Below are 21,899 nucleotides of genomic sequence, written 5' to 3' on the forward strand. Positions count from 1 at the left end.
TAAATACACTATTATATTTGTATCCTTAATTGTAATTTTTTAAATTAATGCAATATTAATTTTATAATTTTTTAAATTTTAACATGTTGTTAAAAATTAATTATATATAATTACATTCTACAAATTTATTTAAACGAAAAAAAAGGAAAAAGGCCAAGTCGCGATTCATAATCACGACTTGGTGTCGTGATTTGATAGTGATTCTGGATCTCGACTTGGCTCTTCTTTTGGTTTTTCTTGCTTTATTTATTGATAAAAATCACGACTCGTCATGTTTTTGTTATTACATTAAATAAAATTATAATAATATATATTTTTTTAATAATAAATTATTAAATAACTTGGAGAGTGTGTGTATGAGTGTGATTATGTCAATGGGGATATTTTTATCTTATGACATTAATTTTATATAGTTTATAAAATCTCACAAAAAAAAGTTAGAAAAATTAATTTTTTTTTTAAAAGCTTATAAGATTCAAAATATCTTATTTTGAAATCTTATAAGCTCTTTAAAAAAAAAGTTATCAAACAATTTATTAAAATTTATAAACTCTCTAATATTTTAAAATATTTTTAGGAGCTTATAAACTTAGCCAAACTGGCTCTAAATTTCCTTTGAGGTCTTATTCCACTCTTCACGGACATGAAGAATCAGCTTTGCTTTTCTCTGAAGCCTATTGTTTCCCCCCTTTTTCCCCTTTATGGCACACACTTCACTCATTCGATACTTCAAATTCTTTATTTGCCACACCGAAACACAGCCCACCTTCATTTGCATTCCTCCAATTAACTCTGTATATTTAAGGATCTGATGCAATTTATTTATTTTTAATATTATAAATTACATTATGATAAAAGAAGAGTTATTGTTTATCGTCTTGTGCATTTTAAAGTGCACAATTTACGTCCCTTCGTAGGGAGTTAAATTGCTTCATTTTTCTGTCATTTTTCAAAACACAGAAAAATAAATTACTTATTTTTTTCCATAAAAAATAATTTATTCATTTACAATATCCCGGGCGATTGCTTGTTACTTGACACTTACTTTTTTCTTTCTTGCATATTTTATGTGCACTAGTTACTTGAAAACATGGTTTTAAGAAATAATTTAAAGGAGTAAAGTGAGGAAAAAACATGGCAATTAAATTAATTCTTGCGTCATTTCTTATATTGTAAAGGGTTAATTTAGTCAATATAATAAATATATACTAAAGGTTCATCTATTCCATTTAATATTAATAGTAGGAACACACTCGATACACGTACTTTAAATATGTATAATGTTTTTTAATTAAATGTAACTGGAAGGAATATAAGATGAATAACTAATCAAAATCAATAAAATTAATTCACTTTAAATGTGTATGAACAAACACTTATTGATAAACCTACTAGTTTTTTAATGGAATAAACATATTTGAGGTCATTTTAGTCTATGCAGGGATGTTAATGTGTAGGGTAAGATCCTATCCAAACTCATAGATTAAGATATAGACCCAGACTTAGACCCAAATTCAATGAATATTATTAGTCTCAAACTCATACCTTAATTCAAATATAATAAATATTATTAGATCCAATCCAGATCCAGACCCATTACAAAAACATAGATTGGGTCTGAATTGGGCTCTATCCATCAGTATCCATGGGTCTATGTATCCAATTTGAACCAAAAAAATATATTTATTTTTTTATTATTCAATTAGATTATTTTTTTTTTCCGGTAAAGGTAATTTTCATTAAGTAAAAAAAAAGTACAATAGTATAATACAACTTGCTTAATCTAAGTGATTTCCTCGACAGGCCAAGAAATCCGCCATAAACGGTAAAGCGCACAAGTGGCAGTAGGCAATTCTACACTAAGAATCCTCTGCTGCACATCTCGAACCATCAGCGCACCCACAGTGCGTGTATCTCTATGTACTCCATCAAATCACCTAATGTTGCGCTCACGCCATATATGGTACACACACGAGGCCAAATGAGCACGTTAAGCCGTAGAAACATAGTTTTGCCTCTCCATCTGCGAGTAACCCATAAGACGTCAGTAGCCCAAGCTCAGTTTGGCCAATCAAACTGAAGTGTGGGTCGAATCACCCTCAAACAGCCACGCGAATAAGTGCAATGAAAAAAAATATGATCATGGGTCTCATCAGCACCATCAGAACAAAGTACGCAGGAACTACTAGGATGAGTCAACTAAGGCTTATCCATAGTAGAGAATCTACCAAGGATCGTCAGCCATAACACAAAAGCATGTCTAAGGGTTTTGAAACGGCACAACAATAGTGAAGACCAACCTACCTTGGGCCCTTCACCCTGTAGTGAACGAATCATCATACCAACTGTTAGTTGTGTATCTCTTGACCGCCAAAGGATACAATCAACCCCTACATGGATGAGTGAAAGGAAATGCAAGAGCTGTAGGGAGTGAGTGTCAGTGATAAAGGGCCAACACCATTGCCCATCTAGAAGAAAAAATCGCAACCTTGTCCATCTCCCTAGTGTTTGTAAGTCGAGGGCCCTACGAGAACTGCTCGATGAGTGGACCAAGATAATGCCATGGATCGTGCCATAGCGAAAAAGTAGTTGCATCCCCTATAAAATAATGAACAAAAGGCCGGAGAAGTGGCCGTAAGCGAAGGAGTTTCCTCCAACCCCAAGAAACCCCTTGCTCAGGGACCGTCCAGATAATAACCTTTCTCAAGTGTGTATGATAGATCCAATCAACCCAAATAGAAGCTCGGTTTCCGTGAATAATCTGCCACAATTTGAGTCTCATAAGTGCGCGGTTAAGAGTAGAAATATCTTGAATCCCTTGACCACCTTCATCAATAGGACGACAATCCCATGCCACCTTTGCATACCCTCGAGCAGATGATCCCTTCCATAAGAAGGTCCTTAACCATTTTTCTATCTCTCGAATGATGCCTTTGGCTAAAATAAAAGCGGACACCCAATAGATACTAAGGGCAATAAAAACAGATTTAATAATCTGTACTCGTCCTGCATAAGATAAAGTCATGCCCTCCCATCCTTTGATGCGCTGATCCAGTTTTAACAGTAAGGATCGGCAATTCGAAATAGTGAACCGTGATGAGCAATTAGATTATTATTTATCAATTGATTTAACTTCAAGTGGACAAGTTTAAAAAAATTAAGACATCATAACATTATTTAAAGTGTAATATTTTCATAAGATTATTTTGTAAATAATATAATTAAAGATATATTATTTAAAAAAAATATATAAAAGAAAAGCTATTTGTAGATTAGTCTCAATAACTTTGAATTTAAAAATAAATTTAATTAGTATAATTTGCAAAAAAACTAATTCAAAAAAAAAAGTGGGTCTGGGCCTAATAGGACCCAAATGCTGGGTCTGGTTGGATCTTGAGATCCATGGATCAAGATTTAATGGATTGGGTCCAGTCCGGGTCTAAGTTAATTTATTTGGGTCTTGTTTTAGTCTAGGTTGGGTACGGTAAGTTTCTACCTATTGACAGGTCTAAAACTATGCACATTGTGCTGACTACAGTAGTTACTATAAGGTCCGCCCCTTAATATATAGTATAAATACAGATATACACAACATATGCACAAAGATTATTAATATTTATTTTATTTAGAAAAAAATTATGCACTTGCCACGTATATATATATTAAATAAAATAAAAAATACAACATATAACTTGATATACAAATATAATCTACTTGATTAATAGTACATATATATATATATAAATGTTGATTCAATTCTCCTTTTTGAGTTTATCTCTCCTGTCTCTGTTAATATGAAGAAGAGAGTGGCATCTGAGTATGATGACACTATTTGAGTCTCCAAGACAATGACAGCCCAACCTGTCTTCCCGATTGAGAGTGTGGCCACTCCTACAAGGGAAAGGGCTGTTCTGGATGGTGAAACTTCCTCAACCACCACCAACGACAAGAACAAATTAATTGTCATGACTTGCAAACACAGCTATGTACTGCTTTCATTTAGCGAACTAGAATCAAGTCTTGTAAATGAAATTTTGAGTGATTCTACTCAAGTCTAAAGCAAATTTTCGACCAATTTCAACATATAGATCCCGTTCCAGTTCGCACTAAAAAGCAAATTTTCGACCAATTTCAACATATAGATCCCGTTCCAGTTCGCACTAAAAAAGAGATTAATGCAATTTACTACTGCGATATTATAAATGACCAATTTATATTTTTATGAAAAGAAAAATTAATAATTTATCTCATGTGTTTTTTAAATTGAAACAATTTACTTACCAGTATAAGAAGGTTATAGATAGTTGTATTCTGAAAAATATAAAGAGATAAATTACGATTTTTTTATTAAAAGTAATTTGCTCAATTGTAATATTGTAGGAGGTTGCTTGCATTTATCCACACTAAAAAATAATTATTGGGAGTCCGTGAAGTGACACTATATGTAATTATGAATATTTTCGTCATAAATTCAAGTCCCACGTATGTATTTGTTTTACCGACACAAATGATGTCTTGCCTGGAAAAAGATTGTTATTTTGAAATAATGAGAATTTTTATGTTCAACAATAATTAAGATAAATATATGTATCATGATCAAAATATCCACCTAAACCATCTGAGAAAGAAGCCCAGAAAAAAGTTGTGGAAGGTCTTGTGGGCGCTGCTCTGAACAGGAATAGGCGCCATAATCTGGAGGAAGGCGTCGGCCATCATTCGCCCAACCGTCACTTGTGCTGCTGTGCTAAGATGCAACCCGTCCGGCTGCAGCTGCAGTCCCTTTGCATCGACACATTTCACATTTGGGAGGTCTATTTCCAGCTGAGCTTTCCTTACTACATCTACATATGGACCTTCCCCTGATGCCAACGCCACCTGCACCAGATAAACCATCATCAAATAAAAAAAGAAAAGTTGCATAGATCCCAATAGTTTAACAAGTTGGCGTCATACCTGGATCACAGGCAGCACAGGTGACAACAAATCAGATCGAACATCGGTGAAGAACCTGACCAATCTCCTCTTGTACAATTTAGCATCCTCATGGCTCACTGTGTCACTCTCACCTTGGTACCATAGAATAGCCCGAATTAGTCCTCCTCCACCGTGCAACGCTGCCTGAGCCCGCGTCAGCAGCTGATTGTAGAGCCGGCTACCACGTCTCCATTCGCTTATGTTGGTTCCTCCGATGGCACAAGGGACCAAACCAATCACCCCGATGCCCAAGTCCCTCTCCAGAACTGAATTTGAAAACGCCATCCCAGGCCCGATCCCACAAGTTTTCAGGATATCAATGTCACGGTGGAGAGGCTCTCGAGCCTCTTCCCATGTAAGCTCAGCATTAAGCCGGAGGATTAGCGGATTGGATTGGCATTCCGGAGGGATAAATCCATCCCAAGTGCCGTTTACAACTCCTCCTCGGCCTGCCATATTGCTCTGTCCGGCTAGTATGAATATGCTTTTAGCTTGTAAGGCATTGTCGTGGTAGAGATTGTTGGTGCTCACCAAATTTGAGTATGATAAAAGCATTAACCAAACAAGGGAATACATACCTTCCCCAGAGCAAACTGCAAGAGTGGAAGAGGCTTTTTATCCTTTAGCTTGAGAATATAGAATGGTTAGACTGTTTGGAAGCAAAGGCACGAGATTCCTCGGCATTATTTTAGAAGACCACTTGGGCATATGTAAACATGGAGAGACAACCACTTTGAGCTGTTTCTATCTGAGAATCTTACACCAGACTGCCATTTCCCCATACTTTCCACTCCATTTCTAGATAAAAAATTGTGGGTTTTTGACATGAAACGAAATGCATAAAAGAAGACTTGTAATTAATTAATTAGTCATAGAAAACGTGATTTGTAGCAAGAAAAACAATACCAACGACAACAACAACGTTGTTGAATTGACTTCACGGTAAGAAATATGCAGTGTCATGCTCTTTGTTTCCAAAAGGGATTTGGATAATTCCATTTCAGTCGTATATAAAGAAATCCAAAGTAGGCCTACACCCTTGGAATCACACCAATTAACAAATTGTAAGGTGACATTTTTAGCCCTAGTTTGGAATCACACCACAATTATAGGAATGGCAATTTTTGTCCTGAAATTAAATCTGGTAATTAAGCCTACAATTTACCAAAATTGGTATATTAAAATTTACAAATCTAACCAGAATTTGGTATGTGCGCCTCAGGTGAGCCCAAATTTCAACCAGATAGTCATTCAACATATTTTGTTCTTAACGTTCCATTATTTTTGTTCTAAAATTTTTGGGCTTAATTGTGAGATTCAATTTCAAAAAAATTAAAATTGTTATCTCTTATAATTACTAGAGTAGTGGGACGAAAATTATAATTCTTTCCGGTTAGGAGCAGTCAACAATTGCTTGCTACCTCAATACTTTAATTTCATAGTGTGAACGGCAGGAAAATATAGAGAATTGGAGTATCTTTTGGGCGTATTAATAAAAAGAAACGCAGTGGTTCATCGAAAATGAGTTCACGTGCATATCTCAACAAACTATTGTAAAAGAGGCACAAAAGTTTGAAGCTTTGATAATTTTATTTTATATGAAACAATGTATTATTATGTTCACAAAAATTTAAATTTTTTATTATTCGCATAAAATAATTATATTATATATTCAGCATAAAAAAATATAAAAATTGCTTTCTTTCCTAAAAAGATTACAAATTTGATAATATTATAAATTTAAAGAGTTAAAGTGAGAAAATCAAATTTGAATTGATCACTTTACCCTCAAAAAAGTCAAAATTGGGCCACAGTTTCACTGGAAAATAGTAAGAGAGAGCAAACTGAAACAAAAACTAAAATCTAGGGATGCTAAAGTCAAGAATTGAACTTGGGGGATTAAAGTGATTCTAAATGAAAATTTAAGGGACAAAATGTAGAATTTATTTTAAATTTATTATTTTTTAATTACTATTTCACATTTATGATTCTATTTTCTAATGTCTGTAATTATTATAAGGTTACCTATAGCAAGATGTCTTATGACCATTGATGCGTACTGGAGTTTAGTAGCAACACGATGTTTCAAGAATCTTTACAAAAAAATCCTAATATCAAAGGACGAACCTGTAAAAGAGCGGTTAACACTCCAATGCTTAAGTCATAATTTATTTGACTGAATAAATAAACGAAAAAATTAAAAAATTGTGAGAATAATGGTCGAATATGATGAGAAAATGATAAAAATCATGAGAAGTGCAAAGGTATGGTAAAAGGTAGTTGACAATTGAGAGAGAAATGAGAGTGAGTGTAAAGGATACTTGTTGCCAGTGTGACTGCACAAGGGCCTCTATTAATAGGTTGTTGGAGAGTAAAAATACACCATTAGCACTATAAAAAATGGCAGGATTTCTAACGAATCTTTTGTAATGGCCGTATGGCCTGATGGGTGTCGAATCCACCAAATAATCTTACGAACACTTTTGTAGAAGTGTGAGTATGGTCGAATCCATATAGATTGGTTTTAAATTAATTTCTTCAAAAATAAAAAAAAATTAGGGGGTTTTTGATTGTCAAGACGAATAAAAATAAAATCTAAATTAAGATAAATGGCTAATAAAAAGAGAAGAGGTAAATATAAGAGAAAAGTATTTCAGTTAAAGACAGGATCTGCTTACTTCCACGGTCGATCATAGATGCAAAGATAACAATTATTCATGTTAGATAAATTGGTTATGGTCATTGGTACAACCCCACCTTTCCTTACCTTAAACGTCCGTTAACTAAATAGCTAATCAGTAAACAACCTTGGGAACGTCCTCAAGATTTAATTTACCGACAGTATTAAGAACTAGAAAGGCCCAATTCTAACCAATAAATTCCTACGAGGATTTATTTAAGTTAGATTGTGCATTGCCCACAACATAAACGAAAACTTCTACATAATCAATTATGCTATGTTACCACTAGTTATTCAACTAAACAAACAATTACGGATTTGCAAGTTCAATTAGCTAGACAAATATTCTTGACAATGAATAACGATACCTATTATTCATAAATCAGATTATTTGTAATAAAAGCACAGAGAACAACACAAATACCAATATGATTAAAAGTAGAAAGCATAAATTAGATCTCACAACTTGTTGGATTTAAGCAATTACTAAGTCTTCAACCAGAATAAGAGAATTAACTAGACATGCTCATGAAAAAACGCATGAAAAGCAAAGTAAGAAAATGTCATAAAAATGTACAGAAATAGAGAGACGAGAATTCAAGGTCTGAATTCTCAAGAGATCAAAAGTTGACTCTTAAAGTGAATTACATCACATATATATATTAACTAGATACCTAATTCTACTAGGATTAAAGGTAGATTCCTAATTGAACTAAAAGAGTAATGGAAATAAAATTATAATCCTAGTTAAACTCCTCATTCATCAAAAGGTAGTCCAAGCAGCTTCAAATTCTTGCCAAAAATCGAGTTTGAGTCTTGTCCGAATTTCCAATTTGGTTCTTTTCTTCATTTTCCATTTTTCATGTCACCAAGTTTGTGATGGCCATTAGATGTTGTTCCAATGAGCGTTACAAATTGCACAGCTTTTTGTAAAGCAGTGACAAATATTTTGTAACGCCTCGTTTAGCCACGGTAGGCCTTTCCGTTACAGAAGTTGTTACAAATAAAAAAGTCGTTATAAAAGCCGTTTCAATAAAATAATTTTTTTGTAGTGTAGAAAGCTATAGGAATTAGCTAAGTAATAAAAAAAAAAAGAAAAAAAAAAGATTGCGATTTGGACTTATCTTGAAAAAATGATCACTATTTGAATCTATTTTGCTAGTCATCCTAATTTCAGCAGGTTCCATTTACTTGCTGCAACCAGGCCAACCAGTGACGATTTAGGAAGCTTTTGTTGCTAATTTTTTGGTATGATGTATCTTATAATGTTATAAGTACGCGTGAAGTGTCATCCCTATTGTATGCTAAGTCATCTTGCTAGATTGAGCTCATTTTTGTACCTATCAAGTTAGTAGAAATAAAGTGGCTAGGGCTTACACATGTGCCAGCAGGGTCAGGCCCGCAAGATTGCTCAGTGGGCCAGCAAAATCAGGCATGCTGGGCTGCACGGTAGGGGCCTAGCTCCTTTTCTTTGGGCTTGAGAAAAAATATTTGAGAGGGCATCATTACTCCACGCCACTCTAAAAGTGAAAGATTTGGTGTTCGATTGCTCGAGTAGAAAGAAATATTTCTACAAAAGATCTACCTGAAGAAGATTTTTTTCATTCGTGCTGGTTTAGCAGGGAAGATCATGTTGGTCTGCCTGTGCTCACCTTGTTGTGTTGATGGAGGGGTGTCATGTAGGGAATCAGCATTACACGTGTAGGCAAATTTGGGGGGATCCTTCCTATCTACAAAAGATAAGTGATAATTGCAATAAATAAAGTGATGGGATAGACTTGTCGTTGCAAGGGGCACTAGCTCGCTGATTCACAAAGAGACGACAAGTAGGAGAGAGAGGAGCCGAGTTCACTGCGGATGGGACTTCTCTTCTATCCTAATTATGGTAGGTTGGCTCGTGGTTTATGTCACACTTCCTTTCTCTCATCCTTCTCCATTTTTTTGGCAAATGTCACAACTAACTTCTTTGTTTTTGTTGTAGGTTTTTCGAATTTTCTCCTAGAGCTCCAACTTTCCTTCCTTTTGCCCTCTCTTTATTTTTTCTTCCTTTCTTTTGAAGAAAACATGTCTATTCGAAGTATTGATAAGAAGGCGGTTGAGGAGGTGATGGTAGATCTGGTAGGATCCTCTGGGAAAGAAAGGGAGAATCCTATCGTGTTTGGCTCCACCTCACACTGTGGAGGTGTGAGCAAGGAAGGTGAGGGGAACCATGGGGAGGAAAGGGAGAGGAAGAAGGTAGAAGATAGGTTGGATGCTGATGGAATAGAATTCCTTAGGGTTTATCACTCTCGTTTCTCTAATGTTGAGGTGGTGAGTGTTAGGGAAAAGTACGAAATACCAGATGATTTCGTGATTTAGGCCCCTGTTGTTGATGCTCACCCAAATTTTTAGAAACTGGGTTACATTTTTCCATACTTGAGTTTTATTCAGATGTAGCTGCCAGTCTCTTTGAACCAACTACTACCTAAGTCCTTTAGCATGTTGTCCAACTTACTTGTTTTGGTAAGTAATATGAGAGAAAATCCTTCTACTATTTACTTTTATTCTTGAGATTAATATAAATAAAAGTATATAGAATTTAATACCAAACAAAGCAAAAGAAAAAATAAAAAGTATCTTGCTCAAATATTTCACTTTCACTAAATCTTCTTCTATACTTTTTGACTTGGAATCTTTGCAGATCAATCTTAAGCAGAATAATGGCTTGAACAATTTTAGAAGATAATGAGCTCCTAAATGCATCAGGAACACGACCACCAGTGCTAAATGCAGCCTCTGAAGCAACACTGAAGGAGGGAACTGCCAATATGTCGAACCATCTTTGAGAGAATTGAAATCTCTGAGTAATCACTTCCCACCATTTTAATATATCAAACTTTTTTCTATATTCTTTGACATCCTCACTCAGATACTTTTCTAACTTTGACTTCACATGATCTTTTCCCCTGTCATGTACATCATGTACCCTTGGTGTAAAGAAAACTTACGAGTCTCGTTCTCTTATCAGGCATAAACATTTCCTTTGATGAGAAAAAATATGAAAAAACACGACTAGATGATGAACCCATGCTTTCTAAAGTTCCTTGAAGAGTGTGTCCATATCTTAACTTATAATCAGTAAATAACTCATGAAGACCATCCCTTACTCTCTTCCATTGCATCACATTTTTCAATACCACCATATGATTTGTCAAAGGATAATACGGCAAATCCCAACTTATGACGTGGATCAAGAATCACACCATAATACAAAATCATATTCATCTTTTCAATTGATCCCCAATACTTGTCATATTTTGCTTTCATTTTCCTTGCCATCTCACTTAATTCAACATCATCACTGAAGCTGAGGGGCGACCGAGCTAGAACTATGACAGAGAGGGAGAATTGGTCGGCGATAGTGGCTTTTGGTCGGCATGGCGGTAGCCACAATGGGAAAATTGGCTGGAATATGAAAACCTGCTATAAAAATTCAAACAACTCGAATCGTTTTATCCGTATCCGATCGGGTCGGGTCGGGACTCTATTAACCCGACCTGGACTCCCACCCCTAATTGGGAGAGGTAGGGAGATGGGAGGCAGCCTCAGATAGGCGGAGGCGAAAGCAAATACTGACAGTTAGACATGGAAGCGTAGATTTGGGGAAGACAACGCTATTTTTCTTTTATTCATTGTCTTTTTTTTTTTAAATTTTGTAAATCTTAATATAATAATTAAATTAATTATTTATTTTTTAAACTTAAAAATAATTCTATTAAAATGTTAATTTTTTTATATAAATAATATAATTACAAAATATATTCTACACAAAAGAAAAAACTAACAGTATTTCGAAATAAAATCATGTACTTGATTTCAGAAACTTATAAATATCAAAATAATTCTAAAATTATGATATTTTCATATGTAAAATATTTATAATAGTTTAATTTTATGTAACAATATTATTTTACATATAAATATTGATGAATATTAATTGTTTAGTATTTATCATATTTTTGTTAGTAAAATATGGAAAATGTAAAGAATTAACAAAAAAAAAATAGAGAGGGGATAATTGCATAAATAGGCGTAATTTGTCCGTCAAAGTGGTCAAAGGCTGAAAATAGGTCAAATTGCTATTCTACTCGCATTTCTAGCCCCTTCATGGTGATACATCGTATTTATTGAGGAAATGCCAAAACTACCCCCTATATATGGTTAAAATGGCATAAAATCCCAGGATTCGGGCATTTTTCCCAAAGTGGGCCATTTGACCTGACCCGACTCGATCGACTCGATCCGACCCACCCTGGTGGCCCATAATATGAACTATTGACTCTCCCGTAGCTCATAGCGTGAGATGCTGCCACGTGGAACAGGCTCATGCGGTAATATGGGCTTATAAATATGACTATTCCACTCATTTATGGTAAGATATATTTACTCCAGTTTCGATAACATTTAAAGCTTAGATCGCTTATGATCATCTCAAATTTGAACTAACTTAGGCATTGGAACGATTTAGTTGATGGGCCTCTTGGCTAGCCTAACGAGCTTCTCTTTTTCCCTTACGGGTGGTGAATGAGTACAAAAAACAAAAATTTTCAAAGTGGGGTTCTAGATTCAGGTATTACATTATTATGATAAAAAGAAGAATATGGCTTATTAAGTTTGGACAAAGTTGCATAGAGCAGATATCTAGACCTCGAAGAATATTATTTATAGGAGTACAAGATTGAAAAATGACAAAAAGCTGCAGGACAATGGTGCATTCTGTCGAAAGATTGGGGGAGTAAACTTCATAATCAGGAGGGATGAAGTATTTCTATATTAATTGATAAACATGAATTTTTTAAAATACTAACTATATTGACCAAGAATTTTTGGTCATCATAACCTAATACCTAATATGAATAGGAAAGTCGTCGAGATCCACTAATTTTACTGAAGGTTGAACGCCTATAACCCTAGTTGGAGGGGTGATCCACTAATTTTTGGTCATCATACCTAATATGAATAGGAAAGTCGTCGAGATCCACTAATTTTACTGAAGGTTGAACGCCTATAACCCTAGTTGGAGGGGTGATTGAATGAGAAGGACTAGGTATGTTTTCACTAAGGGAGGAGGAACCCTAGACATACCCATGTCTAAATATTTAGATTGTTGTGATGAGGTTGTAGAATACCCCGAGGAGGAAGAATTGGAACTCGAGTCCTAATTAGAAGAACTGGCAATTTGGAAAGAGCAAGTACCTTGAGGGAGATCGAACTCACGGGAGGTTGCTTCTAGATAGAGCAGATTGAAGGTTGAAAACGTGTGAGATGGTCAAGTCAGTCAAATGAACTCTTTATTTATAAGCGCTAGACATGAAAAGGCGAGCTGGTCTGAGATGGTTACACGTTGGCAAGATCGAATGGCGGGAGATGAAATGTTCAGTAGGTAACTGTTCAACTTCTCCTAGTGTAATAATCTAATACTAGAATAAGTGGAGGAGCAATGATGGGAGTATATAGAATTTATTGAGGAAATGCATATATGGTTAAAATGGCATAAAACCCTAGGATCCACGCATTTTTCCCGGAGCGGGTCATTTGACCCGAACCAAATCTATTAGACCCAACGCTGGTTGCCCGAAATCTGAACTATTGGCTCTCTGGTAGCTCACAATTTGAAATGTGGCTGCGTGGACTAGGCTCGTACGGACATTTGGGCTTATAGATCTGACTATTCCACCGCGTTTATGGTAAGACACATTTCTAGTTTCGATCACATTTAAAGCTTAGATTTGTTACGGCCATCTCGAACTTGAATTGACTTAGGCATCGGAGGGTCTTAGTTGGAGTACTCCCAACTAGCCTAACGAGCTTCTCTTTTCTCAAGAACCATATATATCTAGGTAACCTCCAACAAGCTCGGCCTTAGCAACCGCAAGAGAGCTCATCACTTTTCCACCTGGATCACCCATGCAGGCAACTCTCTAATTTTTTTAATAGAGAGGGTTTGTTTTTTACAGGGTTTATAATTATAGGAGATCTTTTTTGACTATTTAGTTTGACACATATAAATTTTAATAATTTTCCTATAACACAAGGGATATTATACAATTTTCCCCGATTTTCTCTCCTGACAAGCCTAGTCAAAAAGCTAGCGTATATAAGTCTATGGGACTAAGCCTGCCGACCCTTTTTGATTTTTTGTACCTTTTCAAAAAGTAAGAGTAGGATGAGATTCACATACCTCTACCCTATAGGTTAAGAAATGCAATTTTTCCGTAAAATCATTGTATGAAAATATGCTGAAAGTGTCCGAACTACTGTACATTTTGGTACTATATATTACACTGTGCAATATCAATTCAAACTCTAGTGTGGCTGTTGAAGAATGCATCAGCCAACATATTTCCAAGGAGGACCTGAGCTTTTGCGGTAAGGTGCAGCCCATCTGGTTGCAGAGGCAGCCCCATTCCATCAACTGTTATCATATCCTCCATTCCGAGTTGTGTTGCTCTAACACTCTCAAGCCACTTCGGATCTCCTTGACCCGATGCTAACGCTACCTTTACATATTTCCACACACAATTAAAGAAATATTAATCAGTTTGTATGTGTGTGTGTATATATATATATATCAATATATTAAATTTGTATCGTATATTCCATTTTGGATATATATATATATGCCAAGCTAATAATATTAGGCCTCAACCTGATTTCACCTAGTCAATCAATCAAAATTACACTTGTTGTATGAATGATTACGTACCTGAATGAAAGGAACCTGAGGATGAATCAGCTCTTGGTACAGACTATCAATAAACAGCCGATATTCTCCTGGATACAGATTAATAGCTTCTTCAGTCTCTGTATCTTTTTCCCCTTGATACCACAAAATCGCACGAATCTTTCCACCATACCTAAGAGCTTCACGAGCTCTCGCAATCATCCTGCTTCTCAGGACACTGTTGCGCCTTGACCACTCTCTAATGCTTGTTCCTCCGGCAGCACAAGGCACCAAAACTATAGTCCCAAAATTTGGAACTCTTCTCAATATGGCATTGGCAAACGCCATCCCTGGACCGATCCCACAAGTCTTGTTTACATCAATTCCGGCATGGAGGGGCTCTTTCGCCACTTCCAACTCGGAATTTTCGTTCAGTCGGAGAATTCTGTGGTCGGACGAGCAATCGGGAGGGACAAGTTCATCCCATACTTGGTACATCACCCCACCTCTTCCAGCCATATTGCTTTGTCCCGCTAATATGAAGATATTTATGTTGTCGTCGTCTAGGTTTTCAGGAAATAACTGGTGTTTTGGATTTGTACTAGAATAGAGGTAACCCCAAAGCAGAATCAAGAACAAAGAGCATAGGAAGATTTTGTCGTAGTACCGACGCTTCTTCATGGTGTAATTATGTTTTCACAGTATAATTTACAACTGAATTTGCACTGCCGATTCAAAGCAGTGTCTGTAAATAAGTATTTGAAGTAATTTGAATTCTTGTACTATAAGGAAACCTAATTCAACTAGTAATTATAATTAAGTGCGTAGATTTAACTTCCTTTACTCCTATGCATGTTAGGAATCTAATCCAAGAGAAATGCGTGAAACAGTAAATTCTGTAATTCTGAATCCATATATATATATACTAGCCATTGTGGCACATTGTTCCTATATGCATATAATAAATAATTTTTCAAGTTTTAAAATATATTATAGATAAAAATAATATACATAAACTAATACATTATATTAATATAATGATATTTATTCTTTTATATATATTTATATATATTTAGTTTTGAAGTTTATATTAGTATTTTATGTACTATTCTAATGCTATTCATTTTAAAGTTTATCGTACCTAATAAATTAATAATTTTAATATTTAAAAATATTTTTTAATAAATTAATCACGTATTTGTAATTTCAGGAGTATTTGTAATTTCAATGGTATTTATAATTTTTTAAATAACGAGAAAAATACTTATAATTATAACAAATTTCAAAAAAGCCCATTGTAATTTATTCTTAATTAATTACATACTTAAGTCAGATGACATTATTCGATGCCTGAATTTCTTTTTTCTATCATGATGATAGAAACAAAATACTTTGCTCGTTTCCTAAAATGTTGGAGGGATTGACCTTAATTAAGTCTTTCAAACAATTCAATCCGTTGATGTTGTTCTCTAAGTATTTAAGAAACCCTCTAAACACTGGCTTGTGTGTAGCTTGTATTTTCTTTATTATTCATTGCGAAAAGTATTATTTTAATCCGCTCAATATGCTTAATTTTAATTTTATTTCGATAACTATGCCCATTTTTTTTTATGTTTAGTAACTTACGAAATTGCTTACTTTTAGTTCTCTGGTAGATTTTTGGACAATTTTTACCCCTATGCAACTTTTGAAAGACAGTTTTAGTCCATATGCACTCATAGGGGTAAAATTATCCAAAAATCTGCCAAATGACTAAAAGTAAGCAATTTCATAAGTTACTGGACCTAAACAAAAATGGACATAGTTATCGGACTAAAATTAAAATTAGACATACTTAGCGGACTAAAATAATTCTTTTTCCTTATTCATTTCTAAATCAAGATACCTGTAATTGAAATAATTCTCATACATCTAGGGTTTCACTAGATACTACCGACAATGCCAAATTACAGGCCAGATTTGCAATTTTGGGCAAATTTTAATATTAGAGTGACAATTTTTTAAACTTGTAGAGTTCAATTGTCAAATTAATGTTAACAAGACTAAAATTCCACTTCTCTAGTTATGGACCAAAATTGTAAAATTTTCACATTTAAGTACATGATGAAATTAGAAATCCTCCATAGGAAAAAGACTTTGATATATAAATTCTTATAGTACTTTTCAACTCAAAAAAAAAAAAAAAGATTAATAAAAAGGAAGGATAAACAAGAATTTTTCATATATTAGAATTTTTGTGCATACATATTAAAAAGTTATGGGTTTGAGAAAGATGGAACAACTTTTCTTTCGTTTGTGTTTTTATTTTTAATTTTAAGTGAAAAACATGTATTTTCAATCTTGTAAAGATTTTCATTTAAAATGAGAATACGTTTGGATTAATTAATAAAATTGTATTTTATATTAAATTGTGAAGTCAAATTAATATAACTCCAATAAAAGTACGTATGTATAAACATGCTTTTACTTTGGCCACTAGAAAAAAACAGGGTATCAGAGACCAAAATTTAGAGACGGAACAAAATCCGTCTTTATCAGAGACGGATTTAGAGACGGAATTTTTATTTATGATAAATTATTAATAACTTTTATTTTAGAGACGGATTTATAATTTTATTTTATGATAAATTATTAATAACTTTTATTTTAGGATTAATAACTCTAAATCCGTCTCTAAAACAAAAGTTATTAATAATTTATCATAAATAAGAATTCCGTCTCTAAATCCGTCTCTGATAAAGACGGATTTTGTTTCGTCTCTAAATTTTGGTCTCTGATACCCTGTTTTCTTGTAGTGTAAAGAAAGACAGAAAAAATAATAAGTAATATAAATTTTGAAATATTGAATAAGTTAGTTATTTTATAGATAAAAAATAGAAATTTACCTCCTTGTGTTTTTAAAAATGCAACAATTTAACCTCTATGATTTTAAAAAAGAAGCAATGTACCTACTTAGATAGAGAAGTAAATTGTTTCATTTTAAAAACAAAAAGAGGTAAATTGCTATTATTTTTTTATAAAGAGGTAATTTACTTATTTACAATATCAAAGGGGTAAATTGCATTAAACCCATTGAAATTGTAATGATATTTGGAATTTGTATTGAATTATAAATGATTCATTTGTTTTTATAAATGTTTATTATTACAGATGAATTTGAAATTTTGACATAGTAAGATATATTTTTTTTTTTCTTAAATCTCGCTTACTTCAATTTTAAATCGAAATGAAACGAATTATTATAGTAATTTACCTGTATTCAGTACGATATTTTGGAGTAACCAAATTTTTATTAATTATCGGAGGTTTCTAACTTTTTGATGTAGAACCATTTATGGCACATCTTTCAGGCTGGGGAAAACAAGACCATGGGGGCCAAAATAAAGCCCTTGAAAATACAGTTCACACTCCTCAACGGTTTTTGTCTCATTTACTTCTATGCTGACCACACCTCATGAATTTATGGAAGTGTTTGCAAGCATTTTAAAAAATATCTTTTTAACTTATATTTTTGAAAAGTATTTTTAAAATGTTTGGAATGTTGATTTCTACTTTTGAAACAGCTAAAAAAGTATTTTAGACAAAAAAATAGAAACACCTTCGTGATGCGGCTTAATTATTTATTTCATATAAAAAATATAAAGTTAATATTTATATAAATATGGTAACAAAATTGCGTCCACGACTCGACATGAAAAATATATTTTTTTTTAAAATAGTAAATTACAATAAATCATAATGTTAAAATTTTATTAATTAAAAAAATACACTTACTTATACAAATGTAATAGTTACAATTTTTTTTATGGAAATATAAAAAAATACAATTATCATGGACAATTCCGTATTGGCACATTTGATTGTTTTGAAAAATCTCCTCTTTCGTTTGCGATCAATCAATCTCGTTCTAAATACATGATATTTGATTTCGACCAGAACGTGTAGAGATATGAATAATAGTGTCGTGGATCAACTCAAATTCCGAAAAATTCTAATAATCTTCCAACTGCAAAGGTTCAAAAGATGTAAAATATGTATTTCTGTAAGCCATCAGATCATAATAATTCTTAACCATTGATGCAACATTAATATTGTATGCAACGCATACTTTCTGAGCGTGAGAGCAAGGGATGCCAAATTAAGTACACTTGCCGCATGAACATTCTCAGTCGGCAATTTTGACAACATAGGTGTTGAGTCCATGTCCAAACTAGCGTTTTGTAACGACCGAGGCGGACTGTTGAAAGTGATGGTATTTTGTGACCGTATGCTCAATAGATTTTTGTTGTCAACGTGTGAATATCTTGCATGGAGAATCCGTCCAGAGTTGGTTGTTGTTCAACATTACACGACTCTTCGCCTCCCTCTCATGAAAATAACGGATAGAATGTCTAAGCGTTATTTCAACTATTGTTGTCACTGGCAGGCGGCGAGTCCATTTTAAAACTCCATTGATGCATTTTGACATGTTAGTCGTAAAAATACCGCATTATCATCCACTATTATGAGAAGCTGTCCATTTTTTCTTGTTAATTTGGTCTAAGAATTCAAACGCATAAGTTTGCAACTCTTACTCTCTTTCATAATTCTATTGAACTTTCTGATTTGGTATTCAAAGCCAGCTCTCCAACAAAGATCCTTTAATACTATATTTTTGTAACAACTGTTTAAATTAAAACACACATTCCTCAAGCAATACTGGTGCACTCCATGAGGTAGCATAATGTCCAAACTTTCGCGTACTAATTTAATAATACCGGGGTGATGTCAGAAACAAGGCACATCCCACATCGCCCTTTTATAACATGTCTGCTCAATTGTTGAAGAAACCATTTCCAAGATGAATAGGATTTTTCATTGACAATTGCAAATGCGAGAGGAAGCCCCTGTTGATTCCCATCTATGGCAACTGCAATATTTTGTGCTTGTCCTTTATGTATAAATAGGTCTCATCTACAATACTAATTCTGCGATAGAATTGAAACCCTATGATACATGATTTGAACGCCCATAAGACGTATCCTATCACATATGTGCACCAGCTGACTGCTAGAAGGCTTTGTGTTCCCATTCAATAATAGTTCCTGCATTATATATTTAGAGAGCTCCCATGTATTTAGGTAGCTTTTGAAATAAGCTCTCTCATGTGTCATAAACAACTTCACGGGCCATCTTCAAACTGTACCATACCTTTTGGTATTGTATGCCATACCCTCTATGGCCCTTCATAGTTTGAATGACATGCTTTATTCCATATGCTGGGTTGCATTTTACCTATTCAAAAGCAAAAAAGCAACATAAGCTCTATCTATATTACAATGTTCAAGGGACATATAATTTAGAATACATATATGGTCCACCATATTCGATTATTGTCCAACGTCCAATCTTTAATATGGGAAAATGTTCTATGTATGAGAATATAAAATTTTTGTAAGTGCAAATCAACTGAAATTTGATGTGAGAAATGAAACAAACACAAATAGTATGTATACACTCAATTGTTCAAAAATCACGAAATTAAATTGGCAGTGTTGTCCTGGCATATCAGTTGTTACAGGTAACATTGAATTATTAAATTTGTAGATAAATATTTTTCTAAAGTAGTAACACAAGTTTATATTATTTTTGAGATTTTGGCCAAGTCACGTACCAGTCCTCTTTCCGTACTTGGTGTGGTCCCATTTTCATAATTAATGTTATCCAATAAAATGAAACTATGGTCAGAGTTGATGAGGAATTACCAATGGTCGAGAAGAAATTATGTAAGAGATCATCAAGAGAAGCAGCAAAAAATAATGTCGATAGTCAAGTTCAAACTTAATTTTTAAAGTTATAGAATTATAACTTTCAAACTTAATTTTCTAATTAGAGAAAGAATAATAAACAATGAAGAAGATAGTGAGATTAAATGGAAAGAGAAGAACACATATATATATAGAAAAAATTAGAACGGGCATAGAAACACATAAGTAGCCGTCAAAAAAGTAGTTGTTATGTAGCCTTCGAAATGTAGCAGTTAAAGATTATTTGGAATGGACTTAGTAACACAAGGAAAATAATTTAAAGGAGCCGTTCCAAATTGTACCTCATTTAGGAATATATTTTTCGAACTATCAATTTTGAAACACATTATGCAGCGTGTATAGGAACGGTTTGATTATGTCCGTTCCTACATCTAATATAGTATTCTAAATTGAGTTCCAATGATGTTTCGTCACCAATTTGGCACGGAATGTGGAACCGGTCTAGTAACTATTAGTTTGTAACTCAACTTGGGACGATTTTGGCGTGCCAAATTCATAACTCAAAAAAATATTCCACCTGACATCATCTTTTATATTCATTCCTCAACCGTTCCAAAACTAGGAACGGGGTTTGGAACTGGGGCTCTGACCGTGCCAAATCCCGCCTTTTTTTTGTAGTGTGAGTTCAATTTTGCTATTTCGGTTAGATGATTTTTGATAATTTAGTGTATCTGATTTTTCGTTAAATCTGAAAGTATATTATTATTTCTTATACTTGATCTTTATTAGTTTGTTCTCAAATTCAAATTATATTCTATGTCCTATTGAACTATTAATGTAAAAAAAAAAAAAAAACAATGAATGTTCTTTTTTTAAAAAAAAAAAAAAGATAGATTGTTAAGTGTATTAATATTATTTATTATTTAATATTATTTTTAAAATATTAATAATTATTTTGACATCACTGGTCTGACCACAATTGACCCAATCGTTGAACTAATGATTCATAATCCACTTAATTTTCGGTTTGATGAACGGTTTGGATTTCAAAACATTGGTTGGAACTTTAATCTTCCATCAAGGTGGATCTGTGTCTTGATAGCATTAATGAGTGGGTGTTTCGACTTATTCTCGAATCAAAAGCTAAAATTTCTTTATCTCTACGACAAACGCCTTGATTTTTGCCTTGAACTCTGTGGATCTTTCTTGATTTACACTAAAATGATTTTTGACACTTTTTGAGTACTTTCTTGCTTGTGTTTCACTTGTCTCTTCAATAGCGTCTTTTTCGTCTTCTTATCTCTTGGCTTGTTTATTCACTTATGTTTTGAGTTGTGTCATGAGTTATGTATTCAGTGGTTGGAGAAGTACCATTAATTATAGTTGTAAGGTGAAAGACTTTGTCAATCTAATGTGATTTAATTGAACCTTTGTATGATATTTGTTTTTTTAATTACAAGATGTGATCTAGAATTCAGAAATCATTGGTATTTGCTTCTTTTATTAACAAGAATTGCCTTAAATACTTCAATTATATATGGAAATATTTAATTTTATCAATTAACTAGTATTTTATACTATAAAAAATATAAAATTGAAGGGAAAACATACCGCACATATCAATATATAATTGGCCATAAATTTTGCATGTCCACGAAAAGATATCCAAATTCAACTTTCAAAATTAAGGTTTTTATTGATCATGAATTGTAATAGCCCCACACCATACATGTTCTATTCAAACATTTGTGACCAGGACTCCGACAAATTTCTTGATCAACCTAGCAGGCGATGG

General features: G+C 33.5%; 1 protein-coding gene, 1 long non-coding RNA gene and 1 pseudogene across 3 annotated transcripts; 1 reads left to right on the plus strand and 2 right to left on the minus strand.

Annotated features, from left to right (window-relative positions):
* Window positions 1–4,511: 4,511 nt before the first annotated feature.
* Window positions 4,512–5,937, minus strand: LOC105155521 (putative carbohydrate esterase At4g34215). The gene is made up of 2 exons (XM_011071411.3): window positions 4,954–5,937; window positions 4,512–4,875 (listed from the first exon to the last, which is right to left on the minus strand). The coding sequence occupies exons 1-2, from the start codon at window positions 5,548–5,550 to the stop codon at window positions 4,597–4,599; spliced, it is 876 nt and encodes a 291-aa protein (XP_011069713.1). The 5' UTR covers window positions 5,551–5,937; the 3' UTR covers window positions 4,512–4,596.
* A 3,338-nt stretch (window positions 5,938–9,275) lies between these two features.
* On the plus strand, window positions 9,276–11,319 carry LOC148789177 (uncharacterized). Of its 2 annotated transcripts, XR_016064078.1 has the most exons (4): window positions 9,276–9,539; window positions 9,636–10,156; window positions 10,335–10,497; window positions 11,001–11,319. It is a non-coding gene; the product is annotated as an uncharacterized LOC148789177 (long non-coding RNA). The 2 variants fall into 2 exon arrangements; XR_016064077.1 differs by lacking the exon at window positions 11,001–11,319 and having other exon boundaries at window positions 9,279–9,539; window positions 10,335–10,961.
* A 2,673-nt stretch (window positions 11,320–13,992) lies between these two features.
* On the minus strand, window positions 13,993–14,720 carry LOC105155554 (putative carbohydrate esterase At4g34215 pseudogene; annotated as a pseudogene).
* Window positions 14,721–21,899: the final 7,179 nt, after the last annotated feature.

The sequence above is a fragment of the Sesamum indicum genome, linkage group LG2 (assembly GCF_026168435.1).
Source record: "Sesamum indicum cultivar Baizhima isolate 11 linkage group LG2, ASM2616843v1, whole genome shotgun sequence".
NCBI classification, from domain to species: Eukaryota; Viridiplantae; Streptophyta; class Magnoliopsida; order Lamiales; family Pedaliaceae; genus Sesamum; species Sesamum indicum.